This window comes from Mirounga angustirostris, unplaced genomic scaffold, assembly GCF_029215605.1.
Source record: "Mirounga angustirostris isolate CCGP_5_RB_7025 unplaced genomic scaffold, mMirAng1.0.hap1 SCAF_12, whole genome shotgun sequence".
Taxonomy (NCBI): Eukaryota; Metazoa; Chordata; class Mammalia; order Carnivora; family Phocidae; genus Mirounga; species Mirounga angustirostris.
In genome coordinates, this window is record NW_026991720.1 from 75,038,678 (window position 1) to 75,059,590 (window position 20,913).

The following is a 20,913-nucleotide window of genomic DNA, read 5'->3' on the forward strand; positions in this document are numbered from 1 at the left end:
GCTAAAATTAACAAGTCAGGAAACGACAGATGTTGGCGGGGATGCGGAGAAAGGGGAACCCTCCTACACTGTTGGTGGGAATGCAAGCGGGTGCAGTCACTCTGGAAAACAGTATGGAGGTTCCTCAAAAAGTTGAAAATAGAGGTACCATATGACCCAGCAATTGCACTACTGGGTATTTACCCCAAAGATACAAAAGTAGGGATCCGAAGGGGTACGTGCACCCCGATGTTTATAGCAGCAATGTCCACAATAGCCAAACTGTGGAAAGAGCCAAGATGTCCATCGACAGATGAATGGATAAAAAAGAGGTGGTATATATATACAATGGAATATTATGCAGCCATCAAAAGGAATGAGATCTTGCCATTTGCAACGACGTGGATGGAACTGGAGGGTATTATGTTGAGTGAAATAAGTCAAACAGAGAAAGACATGTATCATATGATCTCACTGATATGAGGAATTCTTAATCGCAGGAAACAAACTGAGTGTTGTTGGAGTGGGGGGTGGGGTGGGAGGGATGGGGTGACTGGGTGATAGACACTGGGGAGGGTATGTGCTCTGGTAAGTGCTGTGAATTGTGCAAGACTGTTGAATCTCAGATCTGTACCTCTGAAACAAATAATGCAATATATGTTAAGAAAAAAAAAAGAAGAAGAAGGTAGCGGGAGGGGAAGAATGAAGCAGGGGAAATCGGAGGGGTGGACGAACCATGAGAGACGATGGACTCTGAAAAACAAACTGAGGGTTCTAGAGGGGAGGGGGGTGGGAGGATGGGTTAGCCTGGTGGTGGGTATTGAGGAGCGCACATTCTGCATGGAGCACTGGGTGTTATGCACAAACAATGAATCATGGAACACTTCATCTAGAACTAATGATGTAATGTATGGGGATTAACATAAGAATAAAAAAATAAATAAATAAGAAAAAAATATTGAAAAAAAATACAAATCTAAAATCACTGATTTACTTTTTTTAAAGATTTTTATTTATTTTACAGAGAGAGCGAGAGCGCGCAAGCACAAGCAGGGGGAGCAGCAGTTAGAGGGAGAACCAGGCCCCCAGCTGAGCAGGGAGCCCGATTTGATTCGGGGTTTGATCCCAGGACCCTGGGATCATGACCTGAGCCGAAGACATATGCTTAACCGACTGAGCCAACCAGGCACCCCTGAAATCACTGATTTAGATCATAAAAGGTTGATGGGTTATTCATCATATTTGAGAAAGCTGTGAAACTGTTTTGTAGCCATTAATCGCTAGAGAAACAAAACAGTGTAATAGTGTATTAGTCTGGGAATTAAGAGGCTAATCCTACACTGGGCCAGTCATTTTACTTCTCTGGACCCGTAAGCACTTACTTTCTAAATGAATAAAAAAAAGGAGTCTTTATTCAAAGGTGGCTGGCCTATAAAACATGATTTTTAGGAATGGTCATCATGGTATGATAGGATATACTGCTATGACAACGTGACAATGTTTTAAGAAAATGAGTAACAAGGGGCGCCTGGGTGGCTCAACCGGTTAAGCGTCTGCCTTTGGCTCAGGTCATGATCCCAGGGTCCTGAGTTCCAGCCCTGCATCTGCTTTTCCCTCCCCTCTGCCCCCCCCAACCCCCGTGCCCATGCTCTCTGTGTTGCGCTCTCTTTCAAATAAATAAATGAAGATCACACCAATAAACAACTCTAAGAAATTTGTTACATGTTCTTCTGCAAAATTCTATTCCAGGAATGGCAGATTATTCAAAGATTATTCAACAAATTCAAAGTGTAGCAAAAACCTTTTTAAATAGGAAGAATTAGTAAAGAAATTAATAAATTCTTAACCTCATTTGCTTAAACCTACCCAATGTTAATCTTACTTGTAAGAAAATCTTAGAATTTTACTCAAATTTTCTAATTTCTTAATCATTTACTCAATGTATAAGTTAGGAAAGAGAGCTTTCAATATTCTTAACCCAAATTCTGTTCCCCAACGACATTCATTCTGTTGAGACTGTTACCACTCAGAGTAATTTAACTCTTTGTGGTTCAAAAAGGTTCTCCTTGTTCTGCAAATAACATTCTTAATGTTATGCTAGTCTAGACAAATTTATGTTCCCCAATAACCGCTATCAAGGAGTTCCTGCTATCTGGAGGACATACAAACATTACAATGAGAAGGCAATCAGAGGTTCCACCAGGACAAAGGAGGGAGTCACATTTCTCACACTTTGTGAACTTTACACTTGACTAAAAATCACAGAAACCTGAAAGTCCTATTAGGCTACAAAAGGTTAAAACAAATAGTTTTTCATTAATGTTAAACAGCTGATAAAAGTTTTAAACTTGGTGCTTATACGGTTATGTTTCCCAATATGATAATCTAAAATGATTACATGTTAGAAGGTACTAGTTACAAATTTTTCCTTTTTTGTCAAAGTGTATATAGTTTTGACTTACCCCTCCCAGATCCTGAATGTCTTTTTGCAGTTTTTCAGATATGGTGACAGAAGGTAAGTCAATGTAAAATATTTTTCCCCAGAGCGGCTTATATTTGGATTTTTCTGGTTTGTTATCAGTTTTCATAGATTTTAAAGATCTGTTTTTTTCATTTTTGACTTGGATTCCACCTGTTGTTTAAAAAAAATGTAGAATTAGATAGTTTTATGCAGACAAAAAATTTCTGTTTTAAAAATATTTTTTATACAGGCATCATATCACAGAGGGGAAAAAAATCTTTATAATCCCACCAATTAAAAACTCAATAGCATTTTAATGTATTTCTTTGTAGTACCACTTCGGATAAAACCAAAATACCACACTTGTTTTAACAGATACTATATTGTAAAATAATTATTGTTCACAGCCAATAGTTGAATTTGCAGTAAATATTTATGTATTTGTTCATGTTTTTATGTATTACAGTGGAAACTAAAACCTTTTTGAAAGATTTTCCTCCTTACGATGTAAACTCCATGGGGTATTTACTCAAATATTTATGGAGCATCTGCCCTTCTGCTGAACACTCAAAACGGGCTTAAAATGTTAAAGACTTACCTATACAAGAAACCTGTTACACATGATGACCTAGTCCTCAAAAGTTTCCAAGGTTTAGTTTCCTACAGTCTGTCTATGTATTAAGAAATAAATGGTCCATTTAAGAGCCAAATCACCATTCACTTCATTATTTCCTTTGAAAACAGATCTGAGATTGAAACAACTGCTTTAAAAATTAACTTTCATAACACAATCTGTTCATACGTTGAAAATTCCTATATATATACGACATACATATTCTAGACATATTAAAAAAGAAAAAACACTTGGAAGCTGTAATGTCTTACCATACAAAGTAGTCGAAAATGGAAATGTGCTTTCGTTTCCGTCTATAATGTTGAAAGCAGCAATGATGTGTTTGAAATACAAATACTATCCCTTAACTTTATGAGTGAAGAAAAATAAATTTAAAAATAAGGCCAAAAACCCACCCACAATCACCCAATTTAATTATGAACCTAAAAGCCACGAGCACCTCTGCTTTCAAACTGAGGACAGAGCTGCAGCCTCAAAGGGCCTGAGCCGAGTCTCAGCATCTGTCCGAGGCCCGGCCGGGTCCCGGGTCCGCACATTGTTTTCTAGCTTTACAACCTCCGGCAATGTTGGGCCGCGGCCGGAGCGTGAACCGCGCGAGGGGCCCCGCTGGGATCCTCTCCCTTTCTGAGGCAAAGCCCTGGACGGAGCCTTCCTTCAGGCCACAGAGAGGGACGCACAAGCCAGAAAAGAAAAGGAGCAGGGACCTGGGGGGAAGAACTAAAGAATCAATGGTGGAACCACGAGGGGAGGAAAGGATTAAAGGGACTGCAGCGGAGGAGGGGCTTCATACCCTGTAAATGTCCTTTGCTGTGGATCCTCATGGCTCCGGAGTTCATGGCAGCCGCCCGGCACCTACATGCTGGGTTCGGGAGAGTGTCGCGCCGGGCGGCCACGAAAACAGCTCGTCGAGGCCGATTTATCAGCCGGTCGCCTCTTCCCCTTCCGCAGACTACCACACCCACGCAACAGAGATGCCGCGTCTACCGTCCGGGTTTCCGGGGCCGGATTCGACTCCAAGGCGCGGAGGAGGAAGAGGTAATGCACAAACGAGTGGGCTGCGGCGGTTGAAGATTTGAAAACGCGTCACGCGGCCGCGGCGCCCATACGCGCGCCCCGCCCCCTCTCACGCCGCGCGCCGCGCGCCGCGCCCCGCCTCGCGCTCGCCCCCACGGGCCCCGCCCCCACGGGCCGCGTCTCCGCCCCCTGCCCCTGCCGCACGTTGGTACCTTCCAGGCTTCAGGTCGCCGCTCTACGCCGGTGCCCTCCGGTCCCTCCGCTCCCCTGAAGAGTCCTTGTGACTCCTGTTGACCGAACGTAGTGAATGCAGTTAGCCCCGGAGGCTAGCCCGCCAACAGGGTCATTCCCGCCTCCTAGGGTCGCCGGGACCGCGTGCCCTCCAGCTGCCTCCTTCGCCAGGTACGCTTCTTGCCCACGGGTCGGCTGTCCCGGAGGCTGAAGGCGCGGCGGCTGCGGCCCAACTAGGACTCAGCCTCCGGCCGGGCCGGCCTGCTTGGCCGCGAGAGCCCCCGCCCAGCACGCCCCGAGGCGAGGGTTTTCCTGCCGTCACCGCCGACCTGGCCGGCCTGGGACAGGCCGCAGAGGGACTTCCAGGGCGGGAGCGGCCTGGGAGGGGGGCGTCGGGGCGAGGGCCCGGCCAGGCGGCCCCTCCCAGCCTAGAGCGAGTTCAGGTCGCCTTGGGCCATTTCATACTTGGCTGTGTGCCGCTCCTTTGACCAACTCCGTTGTGCACAAACCTGTTTTCGTTTTATTGTGAAGTTTGTTTCAACAATCATAGAAAGAATGGAATTTGAAATCTCACGTCCTAGGGTTTGGGGTCTAGACCTCCCACTTTGCAGCACGACTCTGATTAAATTACCCCTAATCCCTTTGAGTCCCAGTTTTTTCACTTGTAAAGTGGGGGTAATAATGAGATTATAGTAAGGATTACATTAAAATATTTTGTAAAGTTAATTTTGTTTTGTAAGTGGGGAAAAAAACGCTTCACAAAATTGTTTTGGGTTTGTTTCTGCTTATAGACTTGTGAAAGAGGAAGAGGATTAAATCTTGTGGGATTTTGCATTCATCAGCTTTTGGCCATAATAGTCAATCATTGTTTAATGGTTTATATATTTATTTATTTTTTTGGAGAGGGAGGGAGACAGAATGTTAAGCAGGCTCCAGGCCCAGCGTAGAGTCCCACCCCTGGCTGAGCTCATGACCTGAGTCTAAATCAAGAGTCAGAAGCTTTACTGACTGAGCCACCCAGGTACCCCTAATGGCTGATTTTTGAACTAGTAGAGATCAGAGAAGTTAGTGCCAATATCACTGTTTCACGAATAAGTACATTAAAGCATAGACAAGGATGGATTGTAATAAGCCTTAACCAAAATGGAGAATCCAAAGAGGTAGGTAGTTCAGGTTTGCGGAAAGGAGAGTTTAGTTGTGGATGACTTTAAGTTGAAGGACCAAGGGAGAGAAACATGGAACTATCCAGTTGGTAATATTTGTCTGTAACTCAGGAGCGATATGGGGGTGGGGTGAAGAGAGGAAAAAGATTGATTTGAGAGACATACAGACCCTCAGCCACGGGGTGATACATAGGAGGGTATCAGGTCTTGAGAGGAGGAGGTGTTGTTTGAACAAAACATATTCAACGTTAGATGTTCCATCTGGGGAAGACAAGCTATTTTCAAAATGTAAGACTGATGAATCCCATATCTGTACCCCTGAAACAAATAATACGTTATATGTTAATTAAAAAATAAAAATTAAAAAAAATGTAAACTACAGAAAGAGCGTAGAACTTTTTGTTTATAAAAAGTTTTAAGATTGAGAAACATGAATATAGAATGTAGTTAAAGTCATGGAAGGAAATGAAATTGCCCAGGAGAGCATCTGAAATAAGAGAAGCAGTGATGAGTAGACAATGATGAAATAGTGAGAAAGATGGAGAAAAGGCCAGAGAGTTAGGAAGAGAACTGGGAACAAAACTTAGTATCCAAAGTCACAGAATTACAAACATTGGGATCATGCAGGCTTCACTGTCTGGCTTTGGGTAGTTTTGAGTCTCAATTTTAATCAATGAAAGGGGGTAATTAATACTTCTCAGATGTGAGGATGAAATGAAACATTTTTGAAAGCTTAATGAGTACAGAGTGAGAGCTCAGTGAGTATCCTTCTGGTGGCCTCTACACCAGCTCCTCCATCTTCAAGAGTTCAAAAAGGCCAAGATTTGAAAAATAGGCCTTTGATTCTGGTGTTTAAGATGTCATTGTTTTCCAGGGCACCTGGGTGGCTCAGTGGGGAGGCGTCTTCCTTTGGCTGGGTCATGATCTCAGGGTCCTTGGACCGGGCCCCACGTTGGGCTCACTGCTCAGTTGGGACTATGCTTCCCCTCTCCCTCTGCCCACCCACCCCCCTTCATGTGTGCTGTCTCTCTCTTTCCCTCTCCCTCTAGCTCTCTCTTTCTTTCAAATTAATAAATCTTGAAAAAAAAAAAAGATGTCATTGGTTTCCTTAGTGAGAATTTCAGTAGATGACTAAGGTATAAGTACTAGATAAGAACAAGGGACTCGAAGTGGAGACAAGTTGAGTGTACTCTTGAAAAAATTTGTCAGTGTAGCAAATTAATAGTGATAGGAAGGGAAGGTAGGGTCTTTGGAATGTTTAGGGGATATGGGAAAGATTTAAACATATCTCTATTGAACATAAAAAATGAAAGCTCCTTTTATGTTCCAGTGAAAGCTGAGTTACCTCTCATACTTACCATAATGAGGAAGCAGTAACACAGATATACCCTATGCTTTTAGACACACCCTTGACTGCATTATAGGTGATAATGCCAATCTGTGAGTAAGCAGAAAGTCTGTTTTACTGGTCACTGTTAATAATTTTCTAATCTGGGGCGCCTGGGTGGCTCAGTTGGTTAAGCAACTGCCTTCGGCTCAGGTCATGATCGTGGAGTCCCGGGATCGAGTCCCGCATCGGGCTCCCTGCTCGGCGGGGAGTCTGCTTCTCCCTCTGACCCTCCCCCCTCTCATGTGCTCTCTCTCTCAAATGAATAAATAAAATCTTTAAAAAATAATAATAATAATAATAATTTTCTAATCTGTAACTCAAGGTTAATTTTAAAAAATATTATTGGACTTCAGATCTTTTAGTAGCTATAGGGAAGACTTGGTCATGTATCTATGACCTGTACTCATAGAAACCCCCTTACCTATCATGTCAATAATCAGGACTATTGGTAAGATAATAAAATTTATGTTAAAGTATATCTTAAAGTATGCTTTAGGTGAAGGATATACATTCAAGAAGAACTGAATGGGGGAAGGGACAAGGTTATTTTTGGTAAGAAGTTTGTTTCTGGGCACTTGGGCGGCTCAGTCGGTTAAGCATCTGCCTTCGGCTCAGGTCATGATCCCGGGGTCCTGGGATCGAGTCCCACATTAGGCTCCCTGCTCCTTGGGGAGCCTGCTTCTACCTCTGCCTCTCTCTCTCTGTCTCTCATGAATAAATAAATAAAATCTTAAAAAAAAAAAAAATCAAGAGTTGTATTAAGCAAAGTTAGAGAACATTGAGCAGAATCATGGTCTAAGTAAATGAACATTTGGCTGTAAATCAGGAGAAATGAATTTCATTCAGTACGGGCTCTTTTCCTAAGAAGTTTTATTACCTTGGACAATTTCACCTCTTATAGTTAAATGAAGACAGTATCTGCTTATTCTACCCCACATCTTTTTGTGATTATCAAATGAGGCCTTAATCTGCTTTTTCAGACTTCCTCACACATATATCCAAATTTAAATTTTCTGCTCTAGAGCCTAGAAAAATGAATGGATTTGTTCATTTTTCTGTAACATTCATCACTTTCCTATTGTCTTTTCTTTTGCTTAAGCCTCTCCACCTGTTCCTCTCCCTGTTCAGAGCAAGCCTAGCTTAGATAGAGCTTTATCTCCTGTTCATTTAGGGCTTTTCATAATATCCGTTTGATTCATATGCTAACTACTGATATATTATCTTCTGAAATATGTTCTCTTGCTATTTTTTAAATTTAATTTTCACTTCTTACAGTCTCAATACCCTGGTGAGTTGGAGGACCTAAGGGTTTTCGAAGGTTAAGTTGTTAGTTTTGCAGACTAAACATGAAAAGATAGCTGTGGCACTGAAGTCTGTCTCAGGTGCTGGTGGGCTCAGAAACCAGGGAAAATTCCGTGTATCAAGACCTTGAACACAACGTCAGTGAAGAGTAAAAAGTGGAGAATAAGCAAGACAGGAGGATTCGGAATTTGAAAGTGGTTTCCCATAAGACAGTATGATTCAGAGGCTGCTATGGCATCTGTGGGAACTGTTAAAGATAATGAGCTGGTTCAGAGGTGATATGTCATTCTGAACTAGATCATAAATTCCTTAAGGGTGGTAAAGAATACATACATACTATTGGGCCATGACTATAAAATAATCTACCTAGTTACCCCACTTCCTTCTTTCCTTCTGCATTGATTGAGCACCTACCATGTGCTATGCTCAGTGAGATTGGTTTTACATAGAAATCTCATTATGTAAATTTTAAAAATTTCTAATAGAATAGTCCCTTCTTATCCCAGATGTCAGTTACCCTCCATCAGCCATGGTCCAGAAGCAGATTCTGACCTATTGTCAGAAGGTCAGTAGTAGCCTAATGCTACTTCATTCACCTCACTTTACCTGATCACGCAGGCATTTTATCATCTCACATTATCACAAGAAGGAAGGTGAGTACAGTACAGTAAGATATTTTGAGACAGCAAGAGACCACATTCACATAACTCTTATGATAGTATATTATTTTAATTGTCTTTGGTTACTATTAATTTCTTAATGTGACTAATTTATAAATTAAACCATCATAGGTGTGTGTGTATAGGAAAAAGCATACATTGAGTCTGTTACTATCTCAGGTTTCAGGAATCCACTGGGGGTGGTGGAATATATCCCTTGGCAGTTACAGTCCCATAAAATGGACCCATTTTAAGTGTACAGATTGAGTTCTAATAAATATGTATATCCATGTAATTACTACCACAATCAAAATATGGAACATTTCTGCTTCTCAGAAGGTTATTTCATTCTTCATTCCAGTCTCCCATCCCATCAGAGGTGACCACTTTTCTGATTGCTATAGTTTGATTTATATCTGACTGCTACAGTTTTTCCTATATTTCAACTTAATATAAGAGAAATCATGAAATTTATGTTGTAGCTCTGCATTATTTTGCATAACATAAATAAACCTTTTATGATTCATCCATGTTGCTATAGATATCAGTAATTCATTCTTTTTTATTGCTGGGTAGTATCCCATGGTGTGAATATACCGTACATGTAGATTTATATTTGGGTGGTTTCCTGGGTTTGGCTGTTATGAATAATGTTTCTATGAACGTTTGTATACAGTTCCTTTTGTGGACCTGTGTTTTTATTTTTCTTAGAATTGCTGAATCATATATTTATTGAATGTTTAACGCCATGGAAGTTACTTAAATTTTTAACCCTGACCCCAGCAATGTATATAAGTCCTAGTTGCATCCTGGTCATTCACTGAGAGTGAACTGGTATCTCACCTAGGTGAAATTCACATAATATAAAATTCACCATTTTAAGCATTTTGAAGTATATAATTTAGTGACTTTGGTTGCATTCACGATGTTGTGCAGTCATAACCACTATCTAATTGCAGGACATTTTTAACACCTTAAAAAGAAATCTAGTACCCATTAAGCAGTCATTCCCCCAACCCCCTTCTCCTCAACCCCTGGCAACCTCAAATCTGCTTTCTGTCTACAGATTTGCCAATTATGGACATTTCATATAAGTAGAATCATAAAATAGGTGCTTTTTGTGTCTGGCTTCTTTCATTTAATATAATGTTATCTCAAGATTCATCCATGTTGTAGCATGTATCAGTACTTCATTCTTTTTTTTTTTTTTTAAAGATTTTATTTATTTATTTGAGAGAGAATGAGAGAGAGCACATGAGAGGGGGGAGGGTCAGAGGGAGAAGCAGACTCCCTGCCGAGCAGGGAGCCCGATGCGGGACTCGATCCAGGGACTCCAGGATCATGACCTGAGCCGAAGGCAGTCGCTTAACCAACTGAGCCACTTAGGCGCCCCAGTGCTTTATTCTTTTTTGGGTTTTTTTTGGTTGAATAAAATTTCCTTGTAGGGATACACCACATTTTGTTTATCCATGCCGCAGTTTAACATTTGGTCGCAATGTTTCCACTTCTGGCTGTTACGGATAATAATGCTCTGAACATTTCTGTACAAGGTTTTGTTACACTGTATGTTTTTAGTTCTCTTAGGTATATATCTAATACTGGAATTTCTGGGTCATATGAAAATTTTGTGTTTAACATTTTGAGAAACTGTCCAACTTTTCCACAGTGGCTGCATGATTTTACCTTCCTGTTTGGTGTATGTAAAAGGTTTCCCATTTCTCCACATACTCATCAACACTTGTTATTTTTTTTTTCTTTTTTTAAAATTATGACCTTCTGTGAAGTGGTATCATGGTATTTATATAATATGCTATGCTTACCACAAGTATAGCTACCATAAGATATCATAGAACCCTTTTATAATACCATTAGCTGTATTCCCAATCCTCTATACCTTTTATCCCAGTAACTTTTTCAATCCGTAACTGAAAGACTATCTCTCACTCCCCTTCACCCATTTTGCCTATTCCCCCACCTCCTTCCCTCTGGTAGCCATCAGTTCACTGTACTTATGGGTCTTTTTATGCTTTTTGTTTGTTTTGTTTTTTATGTTCCACATGTAAGTGAAATCATATGGTTGTTTGACTCTACATCTGATGTATTTCACTTAGCATAATACCCTCCAGGTCCATCTGTGTTGTTGCAAATGGCAAGATATCCTTTTTTTATGGCTCAGTAATACTACATTATGTATATTTAAATATATACCACATTTTCCTTATCCATTCATCTATTAATGGATACTTGGGTTGCTTCCATATCTTGGCTATTATAAGTAAGGCTGCAATAAACATAAGGGTGCATATATCTTTTTGAATTAGTGTTTTGGGGGTTTTTTTTGGAAAATACACCACAGTAGAATTACTGGATCATATGGTATTTCTATTTTTTCAGATTTTGAGGAACCTCCATACTGTTTTCCACAGTGGCTACACCAATTTTACATTCCCACCAACAGTGCGCAAGGGTTCCTTTTCCTCCACATCCCCTCCAGTGCTTGTTATTTCTTGTCTTTTTCATTCTAGCCATTCTAACCAGGTGTAAGGTGATATCTCACTGTGGTTTGATTTGCCTTTCCCTGGTGATATCTGACTTTGAGCATCTTTTTGTAAGTCTGTAGCCATCTGTATGTCTTATTTAGAAAAATGTCTATCTGGGTCCTCTGCCCATTTTTTAAATCATATTATTTGTGTTTTTGGTGTTGAATTGTGTGAGTTCTTTATATATTTTGCTTCCACTATTATTGGATAATCATTTGCATATATCTTCTCCCATTCAGGACATTGCATTTTTCTTTTGTAGAATTTCCTTTGTCACAGGTAAAAGCTTTTTATTTTGGTGTAGTCCCAATAGCTTATTTTTGCTTTTGTTTCCCTTTCCTGAAAAGTTAGGTGTAGTCCCAGTAGTTTATTTTTGCTTTTGTTTCCCTTTCCTTGTTCCCTCCACAAAAATGTTGCTATGGTTGATGTCAAGGAAATTACTGCCTACATTTCCTTCTAGGAGTTTTATGGTTTTGGGGCTCACATTTAGATTCTTAATCTATTTTGAGTTTATTTTTGTGTATGGTGTAAGAAAGTGCTTCACTTTCATTTTTTTTGCGTGTAGCTGTCCAGTTTTCTCAGCACCGTGTATTGAAGAGACTGTCTTTTCCCCCTTGTTTATCCTTGCCACCTTTGTCATACATTAATTGACCACATAAGTCTGGGTTTATTCCTGGGCTGTCTGTTCTGTTCTACTGATATATGTGTCTGTTTTTGTGCCAGTACCATACCGTTTTGATTACTACAGCTTTATAGTATATCTTGAAATCTGGGATTGTGATACCCCCAGCTTCATTCTTCCTTCACAGGATTGCTTTGGGTATTTGAGATCTTTTGTGGTTCCATACAGATTTTGGTATTATCTATCTAGTTCTGTAAAAAAGTGCTGTTGCCATTTTAATAGGGATTGCATTCAATCTGGAGATTGCTTTGGGTTGTATGGACATTTTAACAATATCCTTCCAGTCCTTGAGCACAGGATATCTTTCTATTTGTTTGTGTTGCCTTCAATTTCTTTCATCAATGTTGTATAGTTTTCAGAGTACAAGTCTTTCATCACTTCGGTTAAGTTTATTCCTAGATATTTTATCCTTTCTGGCATAATTATAAATGGAATTGTTTCCTTAATTTCTATTTTTTCTACTTTGTTATTGGTGTATAGAAATGCTCCTGATTTCTGCATGTGAATTTATATCCTACAGCTTTACAGAATTCATTTATTCTTTTTTTTTTTTTTTTTAAGATTTTATTTATTTGACAGAGAGAGACAGCCAGAGAGGGAACACAAGCAGGGGGAGTGGGAGAGGGAGAAGCAGGCTTCCCGCCGAGCAGGGAGCCTGACACAGGGCTTGATCCCAGGACCCTGGGATCAAGACCAGAGCCAAAGGCAGACACTTAATGACTGAGCCACCCAGGCGCCCTGAATTCATTTATTCTAATAGTTTTTTGGTGGACTCCTTATAGTTTTCTGTGTATAGTATCATGTCATCTACAAATAGTGACTGTTTAACTTCTTCACAAATTTGGATGCCTTTTACTTCTTGTTTGGTTCCTGCGGGCTAGGACTCCAGTACTATGTTAAATAAATGTGGCAAGAGTGAACATCCTTTTCTTGTTCCTGAACATGAGGAAAAGATCTCCATTTTTCACCTTTGAGTATAATGTTTGCTGGGGTTTTTAAGTCTTCCTGTATGGCCTTTATTATGTTGAGGTATGTTACCTATAAGCCCACATTTTTGGGGCACCTGGGGGTGGCATGGTCGGTTAAGTGTCCAACTCTTGATTTTAGCTCACGTCATGATCTCAGGGTTATGAGACCGAGCCCTGCATCAGGCTCTGTGCTGGGTGTGGAGCCTCCTTAAGATTGTCTCCCTCTCCCCCTCTCCCCGCTTAAAAAAAAAAAAAAAACACTACTTTTTTGAGAGTTTTTATTATGAATGAATGTTGGATTTTGTCAAATGCTTGTTCTGTGTTTGTTGAAATGATCATGTGATTTTTATCATTTGTTTTGTTGATATGGTGTATCACAGTGATTGATTTGTAAATATTGAGCCATCCTTGCATCCCTGGAATAAATCCCACTTGATCATTGTGAATGATCTTTTTAACATATTTTTGAGTGTGGTTTGCTAATATTACGTTGAGAATCTTTGCATTTGTGTTCATGAGAGATATAGGCCTATAGTTTTCATTTTTTTGTAGTATCTGTGTCTGGTTTTGGTATCAGGGTAATGAGGGTCTCATAGAATGTATTTGGAAGCTTTCTTTCCTCTTCTGTTTTTTGGAATAGTTTGAGGACAACAAGTATTAACTATTCTTTAAATATTTGGTAAAATTCACCTGTGAATACATCTGGTTCTGAACTTTTGTTTATTGGAAGTTGTTTGATTACTGTTTCCATTTCATTACTAGTAATTGGTCTGTTCAGATTTTCTATTTCTTCTTCATTCAGTTTTGGAAAATTGTGTATTTTTAGGAGTTTATCCATTTTTTGTAGGTTATCTAAATTCCAAGCGTATAATTTTTCATAGTATTCTCTTAGATTTTTTTTGTATTTCTATGGTGTCAGTTGTTACTGTTTTTTCTCATTTTCTGTCCTCTTTTTTTAGTAAGTTAGACTAAAGGCTTATCAATTTTGTTTAAGAACCTGCTCTTCGTCTCATCAATTTTTTTTCTTTTTCTAGTCTCTATTTCATTTATTTGTTCTCAGATCTTACATATTTCCTTTTTGTACTCATCTTGGGCTTTGTTTTTATTCTCCTAGTTTCTTTAGGTGTAAGGTTAGATTGCTTTTTGATATTTTTCTTCTTGAGGTAGGCCTCTGTCATTTAAATTTATTTCTTAAAACTGCCTTTCCTATGTCCCAGAGAATTTGGGCCATTATATTTTTATTTGTCTAGATGTATTTTTTTTAATTTCCTCTGATTTCTTTGTGTCCATTGGCCATTTAGTAGCATGTTGTATAACCTTGATGTGTTTGTGTTTTCTTGTGTTTGTTTTTTTGTGTGTGTGATTGATTGATTTCTAGTTTCTTACTGTTGTAGTTGGAAAAGATGCATGATATTTCAGTCTTCTTAATTTATTAAAGCTTGTGTTGTGGCCTTCATGTGATCTATCCTGGAGAATATTCCATGTGCACTTCAAAAACGGAATGTACGTTCTTTTTGATGGAATGTTCTGTATATATTTTTTAGGTCCATCTGGTCTAATGTTTTGTTCAAAACACTGTTTCCTTATTGATTTTCTGTTTGGATGATCTATCCATTGATATAAGGCATATTAAAGCCTTTAATGTTTGCTTTATGCATTTAGGTGCTCCAGTGTTAGGTTTGTGGATATTTACAATTGTTAAATTGTAACAGTTGTTAAATTCTTGTTTGAATTTGCCCCTTTATCATTATATAAATCCCTTATTTCTATCTTATTACAGTTTTTGTTTTAAAATCTATTTTTTCTAAGTTTTTACACCAAAGGGGTTTTGTTTTGTTTTGTTTTGTTTTTGCTTCTCTGTATGGTATCTTTTTCCATCCTTCCAATTTCATTCTTTCTGTGTCTTTAGGTCTGAAATTAGTTTCTTGTAGTCAGCATATAGATGGGTCTTGGGTTTTTATCCATTCTGTCACCCTATCTTTTGATTGGAACATTTAGACTATTTGCGTTTAAAGTATTGATAGGTGGGATTGATGACTTTCTGGAGTGTTTTGCTTGGCTTTCTCTTTATTTTTTGTATAAGTATTATAGGTTTTTGGTTTGTGGTTACCGTGAGATTTATGTATAAAATCTTAGATATATAGCAATCTATATTAAATTGATGGTCATTTAAGTTCAAACACATTCTAAAAGAACTTTTTTGCTCCCTTTTCCATGTTTAATGTATATTTTGTCATATTTTACATCTTATTATTCATAATTTTTTTGCTTTTAAGGATCACCTTTTCCACTTAAAGAAGTTCCTTTAACAGTTCTAGTAAGGCTGGTTTAGTGGTAATGAACACCTTAACTTTCATTCATCTGGGCAACTATCTCTCCCTCAATTCTGAATGGTAACCTTGCTGAGTTGAGTATTCTTGGTGGCAGGTTTTCTCTTTTCAGCTCTGAATATATCATGCCACTCTCTTCTGGCCTGCAAAATATCTGCTGAAAAATCAGCAAATAGCCTTATGGGGTTTCCCTTATCTGTAACTTTTTTTGTTTCTCCTTTGCTGGCTTTAAAATTTTCTGTGTTTAACCTATGTCATTTTAATACTTAGGTGTCTTATTGTGGACCTCCTTTGGTTCATCTTGTTTGGAACTCTCTATGCTTCCTGATCCTGGATGTCTGTTTCCTTTCCCCATTTAGGGAATTTTTCAGCTATTATTTCTTCAAATAAAGTTTCTGCTCCTTTCTCTCTCTCTCTTCTTTCTGGGAGCCCTGTAATGTGAACATTTGTTCACTCGATGTTGTCTAAGAGATCCCTTAACCTATCCTCATTTTTAAAATTTTTTTTTTCTGTTTTTTCTGATGCTGAGTTTGGGTGCTTTCCGTTATCCTGTGTTGCAGGTTGCATAACTGTTCTTCTGCATCTGCAAATCTGTTGATTCCCTGTGGTATATTTTTCATTTCAGTTACTGTATTTTTTAACTTTGAGTAGATTTTTTCTTCTTTTTTTATGTTTTTTATCTCTTTGTTGAAGTTCTCACTCAGTTCTTACTTTTCTCTTTAGTCTGGTTAGTATCTTTGTGATCACTGCTTTCCACTCTATATCTGGCATATTACTTATTACTGTTCCTTTTTTTTTTTTTTCTTATTCCTTCATTTGGAGCATCTTCTGTCTCCTCATTTGCTTGACTTTGCTGTGTCTATTTCTATGAATTGGTGAAATTAGTACTTTTACACTTGAAGAAATGGTCTTGTGTATGGTCAAATCCTGTGTGGACTGTGTGTGCCTGGTGACTTTGACTGGCTGGAGCTGTGTCTGGCATGTGCTGGGGGCCTGGAGTACTCCATGTTGGGCTGCCCTGGTGGGATGACCAGAGCCGAAGCAGGCACGGTAAAGGGCAGTTCCAGGGCTCTCCATGAAGAAGGCACTCTGGCAGGATAGCCGAAGCTGAAGTGGGCTTGAGCTGGGATGGTCCCTGGGCTTTCCACTCAGAAAGTGCCCTGGGAGGACAGCTGAAGCTGAAGCCTGGGTGTCCAAGGGTGCTCATTGCAGAGTGTGTCCTGGCAAGGTGATTGGAGCCAAGGCCAGCATGGGCTGGGGTGTCCTGGGGCACTCCACGAAGGGGATAGCTTTCCAGGGTGATTGGAGCTGAAACACACATGAGCCAGGAGGTCCCAAAGTGCTCTGTGCTGGGGGTGAAATGTTGTAGGAGCTGAAATGGTGTAGGCCTGAGGTGTTCTGGGGTGCTTATATCTGTGTCACCTTGGCATGACAGCCAGAGCTGTAGTGAGCACCCACCAGGTGGGTATATATTGCACTGGGGCCACCTTGGTGGGACTGATAGGTCCAGTGTGGGCTGGGACCTGGGGCTCACTGAAACTGTAGGGCAGCTGTGGCACCCGGACCTTGCTCCTGTGCATGCTGTCAGTGTGGAGGGGAATATAAACCAGGGTGCTCACCAGCACCACTGACCCAGAGAGAATTCCAGTAGCTCCCTCGCTGTTTAGTAGAGGTCTGGGACTGGATCTTTTATATTTTAGTTGCTCTTTTAAACCTGCATGTTTTTCCTGTGTCCCGGGGCATCCAGAGCTATGGCAGGGCTCACTAAGGTGGCAGGCCAGCAATGGTGCCCAGTACTCTGCTCCAGTCTGCATTATCAGGGTGGAGGGTGAACATAAACTGTAGCACTCACCAGCCCCTCCAACCTGAAGAGAGGTCCAGCAGCTCCCCCACTGGTGGAATTCTAAGGCTGGATCTTTTAAACCAAGACTTTTTTTTTCTATGCCCCAAGGCAGACAAATCTGCTCTAGGTTCTCAGTACTATCCCTTCCCTTTTAGAAGGTGGAGACGGACAGTAAAGTCTCCCCCAAACTGAAAAGGTACTTTGAGACCGAAAAACAAAGCAGGCGATTTTGTACAGTTTACACGGAGTTTTATTCAGGGTATTTTTCAGTTTTATTCAGAGACCAGAGCTGAAGCAGGCATGGTAAAGGGCGGTTCCCTCCCCAGGGGAGGTTTAGCTAGAGGATGATCCACGGCAACTGCATAGTTTTTCTCTGTAAAGTCTGGACCTTAATCAGCAGATTTTATAGAATAAGTGGACATGCAGAAGGGCATTGTAGTGAGGTTAAAGGGTTCACATGTACCTCAGAGGGTTTGTGTGCACCTAATTGACAGTAGCCTTTAATTAGATCTTGTGGCACCACCTGTGTATAAGGAATGGGAAAGACTTATCCTTAACAGATTCATGGGAGGCCAAAACAAGCCTTCCCCTATCGTGACCTTGGCAGGCATTTCTAAGGTATGTAGATTAGTCTCCCAGGGGCCTGAACACATAGCCCAAGAAGGATCATTGAGTGAAAAGAACGAGATGGAGGTCCAAAGATATTCCATCAGTATTGTCAGCACTCCCACACTTCCACTACAGTTCCCTGCATTTGGGAGTTCCCTTCATTATCTTCTCTCCATCTCTCTTGCTGTCCTCTATGTGGTCTCTTTAGCCTTTCTTTATATATTCTGTCTTTTTTTGTGTGCAGAAGCTTTAAGTTCTTTAAGAGGAACTGCTCTATAAATAGGTGTAGGTTTAGTGTGTCCAAGGGAGTTCAGGGTCTTTGTCACCATCTTGGACCAGAACTCCACCTCTTCTAGTACATTTTACGGATGTATGGTTTTTTTATTTTGGGGGGGGGGGGTTGTTTTTTTGTTTTGGGGGGTTTTTTTTTGGTGGTTTCTGAGGTGATTACAATTAGTATTTTAATTTATAACAATCTGGTTTGGATTAATACCAGTTTAATCTTAGTAGTATACAAATATTTGCTTTCATATAGCTCCATTCCTTACCATCCTTCTTTGTGCCTTTGTAGTCATACAGATTACATCTTTATATAGTGTATGCTTATCAGCAGAAATTCACTTTATTGTTTTATCCATTTTCTTTTATATTTATCCTTGTTACCTTTGCCAGTGCTCTCGTTTCTTTGTGAACTCCAGTTACTCCATGCTCGTGGTTTGAAGGAATTAATACTTTTATGTTAATATTCTATGTTAATATGTTAAAATGTTTGTACTATCCAAAGCAGTCTACAGATTCAGTGCAATCTCTACCTAAATACCAATAGCATTTTTCACAGAACTGAAACAAATAGTAAAATTTTCGTAGAACCACAAAAGACCCTGAATAGCCAAAGCAATCTTGAGAAAGAACAAAGCTGAAGGTGTCATAATCCTAGATTTTAAAGTATACTATAAGTTTTAGTAACCGAAACAGTATGGTGAAACAGGAGTGAAACAGGAAAGATCACATGGATCAGTGGAACAGCCCAGAAATAAACTCACACTTAACATGGTCAATTAATCTGTAACAAAAGAGGTAAGAATATACCATGGGAGGTGACAATCTCTTCAAAAAATGGTGTTGGGAAAGCTAGATGGGTACATGCGAAAGAATAAAGCTGGACCACTTCTTATACCACTTACAAAGATAAACTCAAAATGGATTAAAGACCTAAATGTAAGACCTGGAACCATAAAACTTAACAACAGCAACAACAACATAGTAAACTTTTGGATGTCGGTCTTAGCAATATTTCTTTCTGGATCATTCTCAAGGGAAAAAGCAAAAATAAACAGGACTATATGAAACTAAAATCTTCCTGCAGAGCAAAGGAAACCAGCAACAAAACAAAAAGGCAAGCTAGTGAATGGGGAAGATATTTGCAAATGATTTTTCCAATAAGAGGTTAATATCCAAAACTTATAAAGAACTCATACAGTATCAAAAACTTAGACAATCCAATGTAAAGATGAACAAAAGATCCCAAAAGACATTTTTCCAAAGATTTACAGATGGCAGACACATGAAAACATGTTTATTGTCACTAATTATCAGGGAAATGCAATTCAAAACTACAATGAGTTAACACTTTACCCCAGTCAGAATGGCCAGTATCAGAAAGACAAAAAATAAATGTTGGTTAGATTGTGGAGAAAAGGAAACCCTCATGTACCATTGGTAGGAATGTAAATTGGTGCAGCCACTATGGAAAACATTATGGAGGTTCTTCAAAATTTAAAAATAGAAATATCATGATCCAGTAATTCCACTGTGGTGTATTTACCCAAAGAAAACAAAAACACTAATTTGAAAAGATATATGCACCCCTATGTTTATTGTAGTGTTATTTTCAATAGCCAAGATACGGAACCAACCTAAATGTCTATCAATAGATGAATAGATAAGGGAGATGTAGTATATATTTACATTGGAATATTACTCAGCCATTAAAAAAAATCTTGTCATTTTTGACAACATGATTTGATCTATAGGGTATTGTACTAAATGAAATAAATCAAATAGAGTCAAATATTATATGATTTCACATATTTGTGGGATCAAAAAAGCAAAACAAATGAAGACATTGTAAAGAAAACCCAAAAACTCATATGTATAGACAACAAATTGGTGGTTGCCAGACGTGAGGGCAGTGGGGGACTGGGCGAAATAGGTGAACAGGGTTAAGAGGTACAAACTTTTAGTTCTAAAATAAGGCAGGATGAAAAGTGCAGCATAGAGAATATAGTCAATAACATTTTAATAACTTCGTAGTGACAGATTATAACTATATCATGACATTTTGTAACATATATAATTGTCCAGTTACCATGTTGGACACTTGATATATTCTGTCAACTATACTTCAATTTAAAATGTTTAAAAGATAAGTAAAATTTAAAATGTGATATATGTGTATATACATTGCAGTATTATTCAGCCATGAGAAAGAAGGAAATCCTGCTATTTGGGAAAAGGTGGTTGGACCTTAAGGTTATACTATGTGAAATAAGCAAGACAGAGAAAGACAAATACTGCATGGTATCACTTACATGGGGAATCAAAAAAAAAAAAAAAAAAAGATGAATTGTGTGTAAAAAAAAATAAGTATCAGAGCAAACATTATCCTAATGTGGAATCCTAGAATTTTTTTTAAAATTCAGGAATGGAATAAGAATACTCATTTTTACCACTTTTTAATATTATGTTGAAGATCCTAGCCTTTACAATAAGAAAACTAAATTGTAATATGCTGAGTGTGAAGGGCAGAAATTAAACTTACTATTTGCAGACAATGTAAACTTTTACGGGAAAAAACTAGAGTCTATAAATCAATTACAATCAGTGGTTTTTCTTTAGTAAGGTTGGCTGGATATAAGGTTAATGTACAAAATTATTTCCATATCTTAACAGCAGAGAGAATATATAATTAGAAGGGAAATACTGTTTATATTAGTATTAGCGACTACTGGATAGCTAGAGTTGATCTGTCACAGCAGTGGCACAAAGATATCTGTACGACAAATTTTAAAACTTCTCACAACGTTAAGGAAGACTCGAATAAATAAA

General features: G+C 39.0%; 2 protein-coding genes across 7 annotated transcripts in view; one reads left to right on the forward strand and one right to left on the reverse strand.

Annotated features, from left to right (window-relative positions):
- The window catches only part of DBF4 (DBF4-CDC7 kinase regulatory subunit), a 34,184-nt gene extending 29,743 nt beyond the window's left edge, over positions 1–4,441 (reverse strand). For all 4 annotated transcript variants that reach the window (XM_064575323.1, XM_064575322.1, XM_064575325.1 and 1 more), the window contains exons 1-3: positions 4,301–4,441; positions 3,865–4,129; positions 2,442–2,611 (exon numbers count right to left, since the gene is read on the reverse strand). In XM_064575323.1, the coding sequence (XP_064431393.1) occupies positions 2,442–2,611; positions 3,865–3,910 (216 nt within the window). In that variant the 5' untranslated portion in view covers positions 3,911–4,129; positions 4,301–4,441. The remainder of the gene's footprint in view (positions 1–2,441; positions 2,612–3,864; positions 4,130–4,300) is intronic.
- The window catches only part of SLC25A40 (solute carrier family 25 member 40), a 48,949-nt gene continuing 32,386 nt past the window's right edge, over positions 4,351–20,913 (forward strand). For 2 of the 3 annotated variants that reach the window (XM_045864776.3, XM_045864779.3), the window contains exon 1: positions 4,353–4,490. The gene's annotated coding sequence lies outside the window, so the exon portion shown is untranslated. Of the gene's footprint in view, positions 4,491–20,913 lie in introns of all 3 variants that reach the window. The other variant, XM_045864778.3, reaches the window with a different exon arrangement.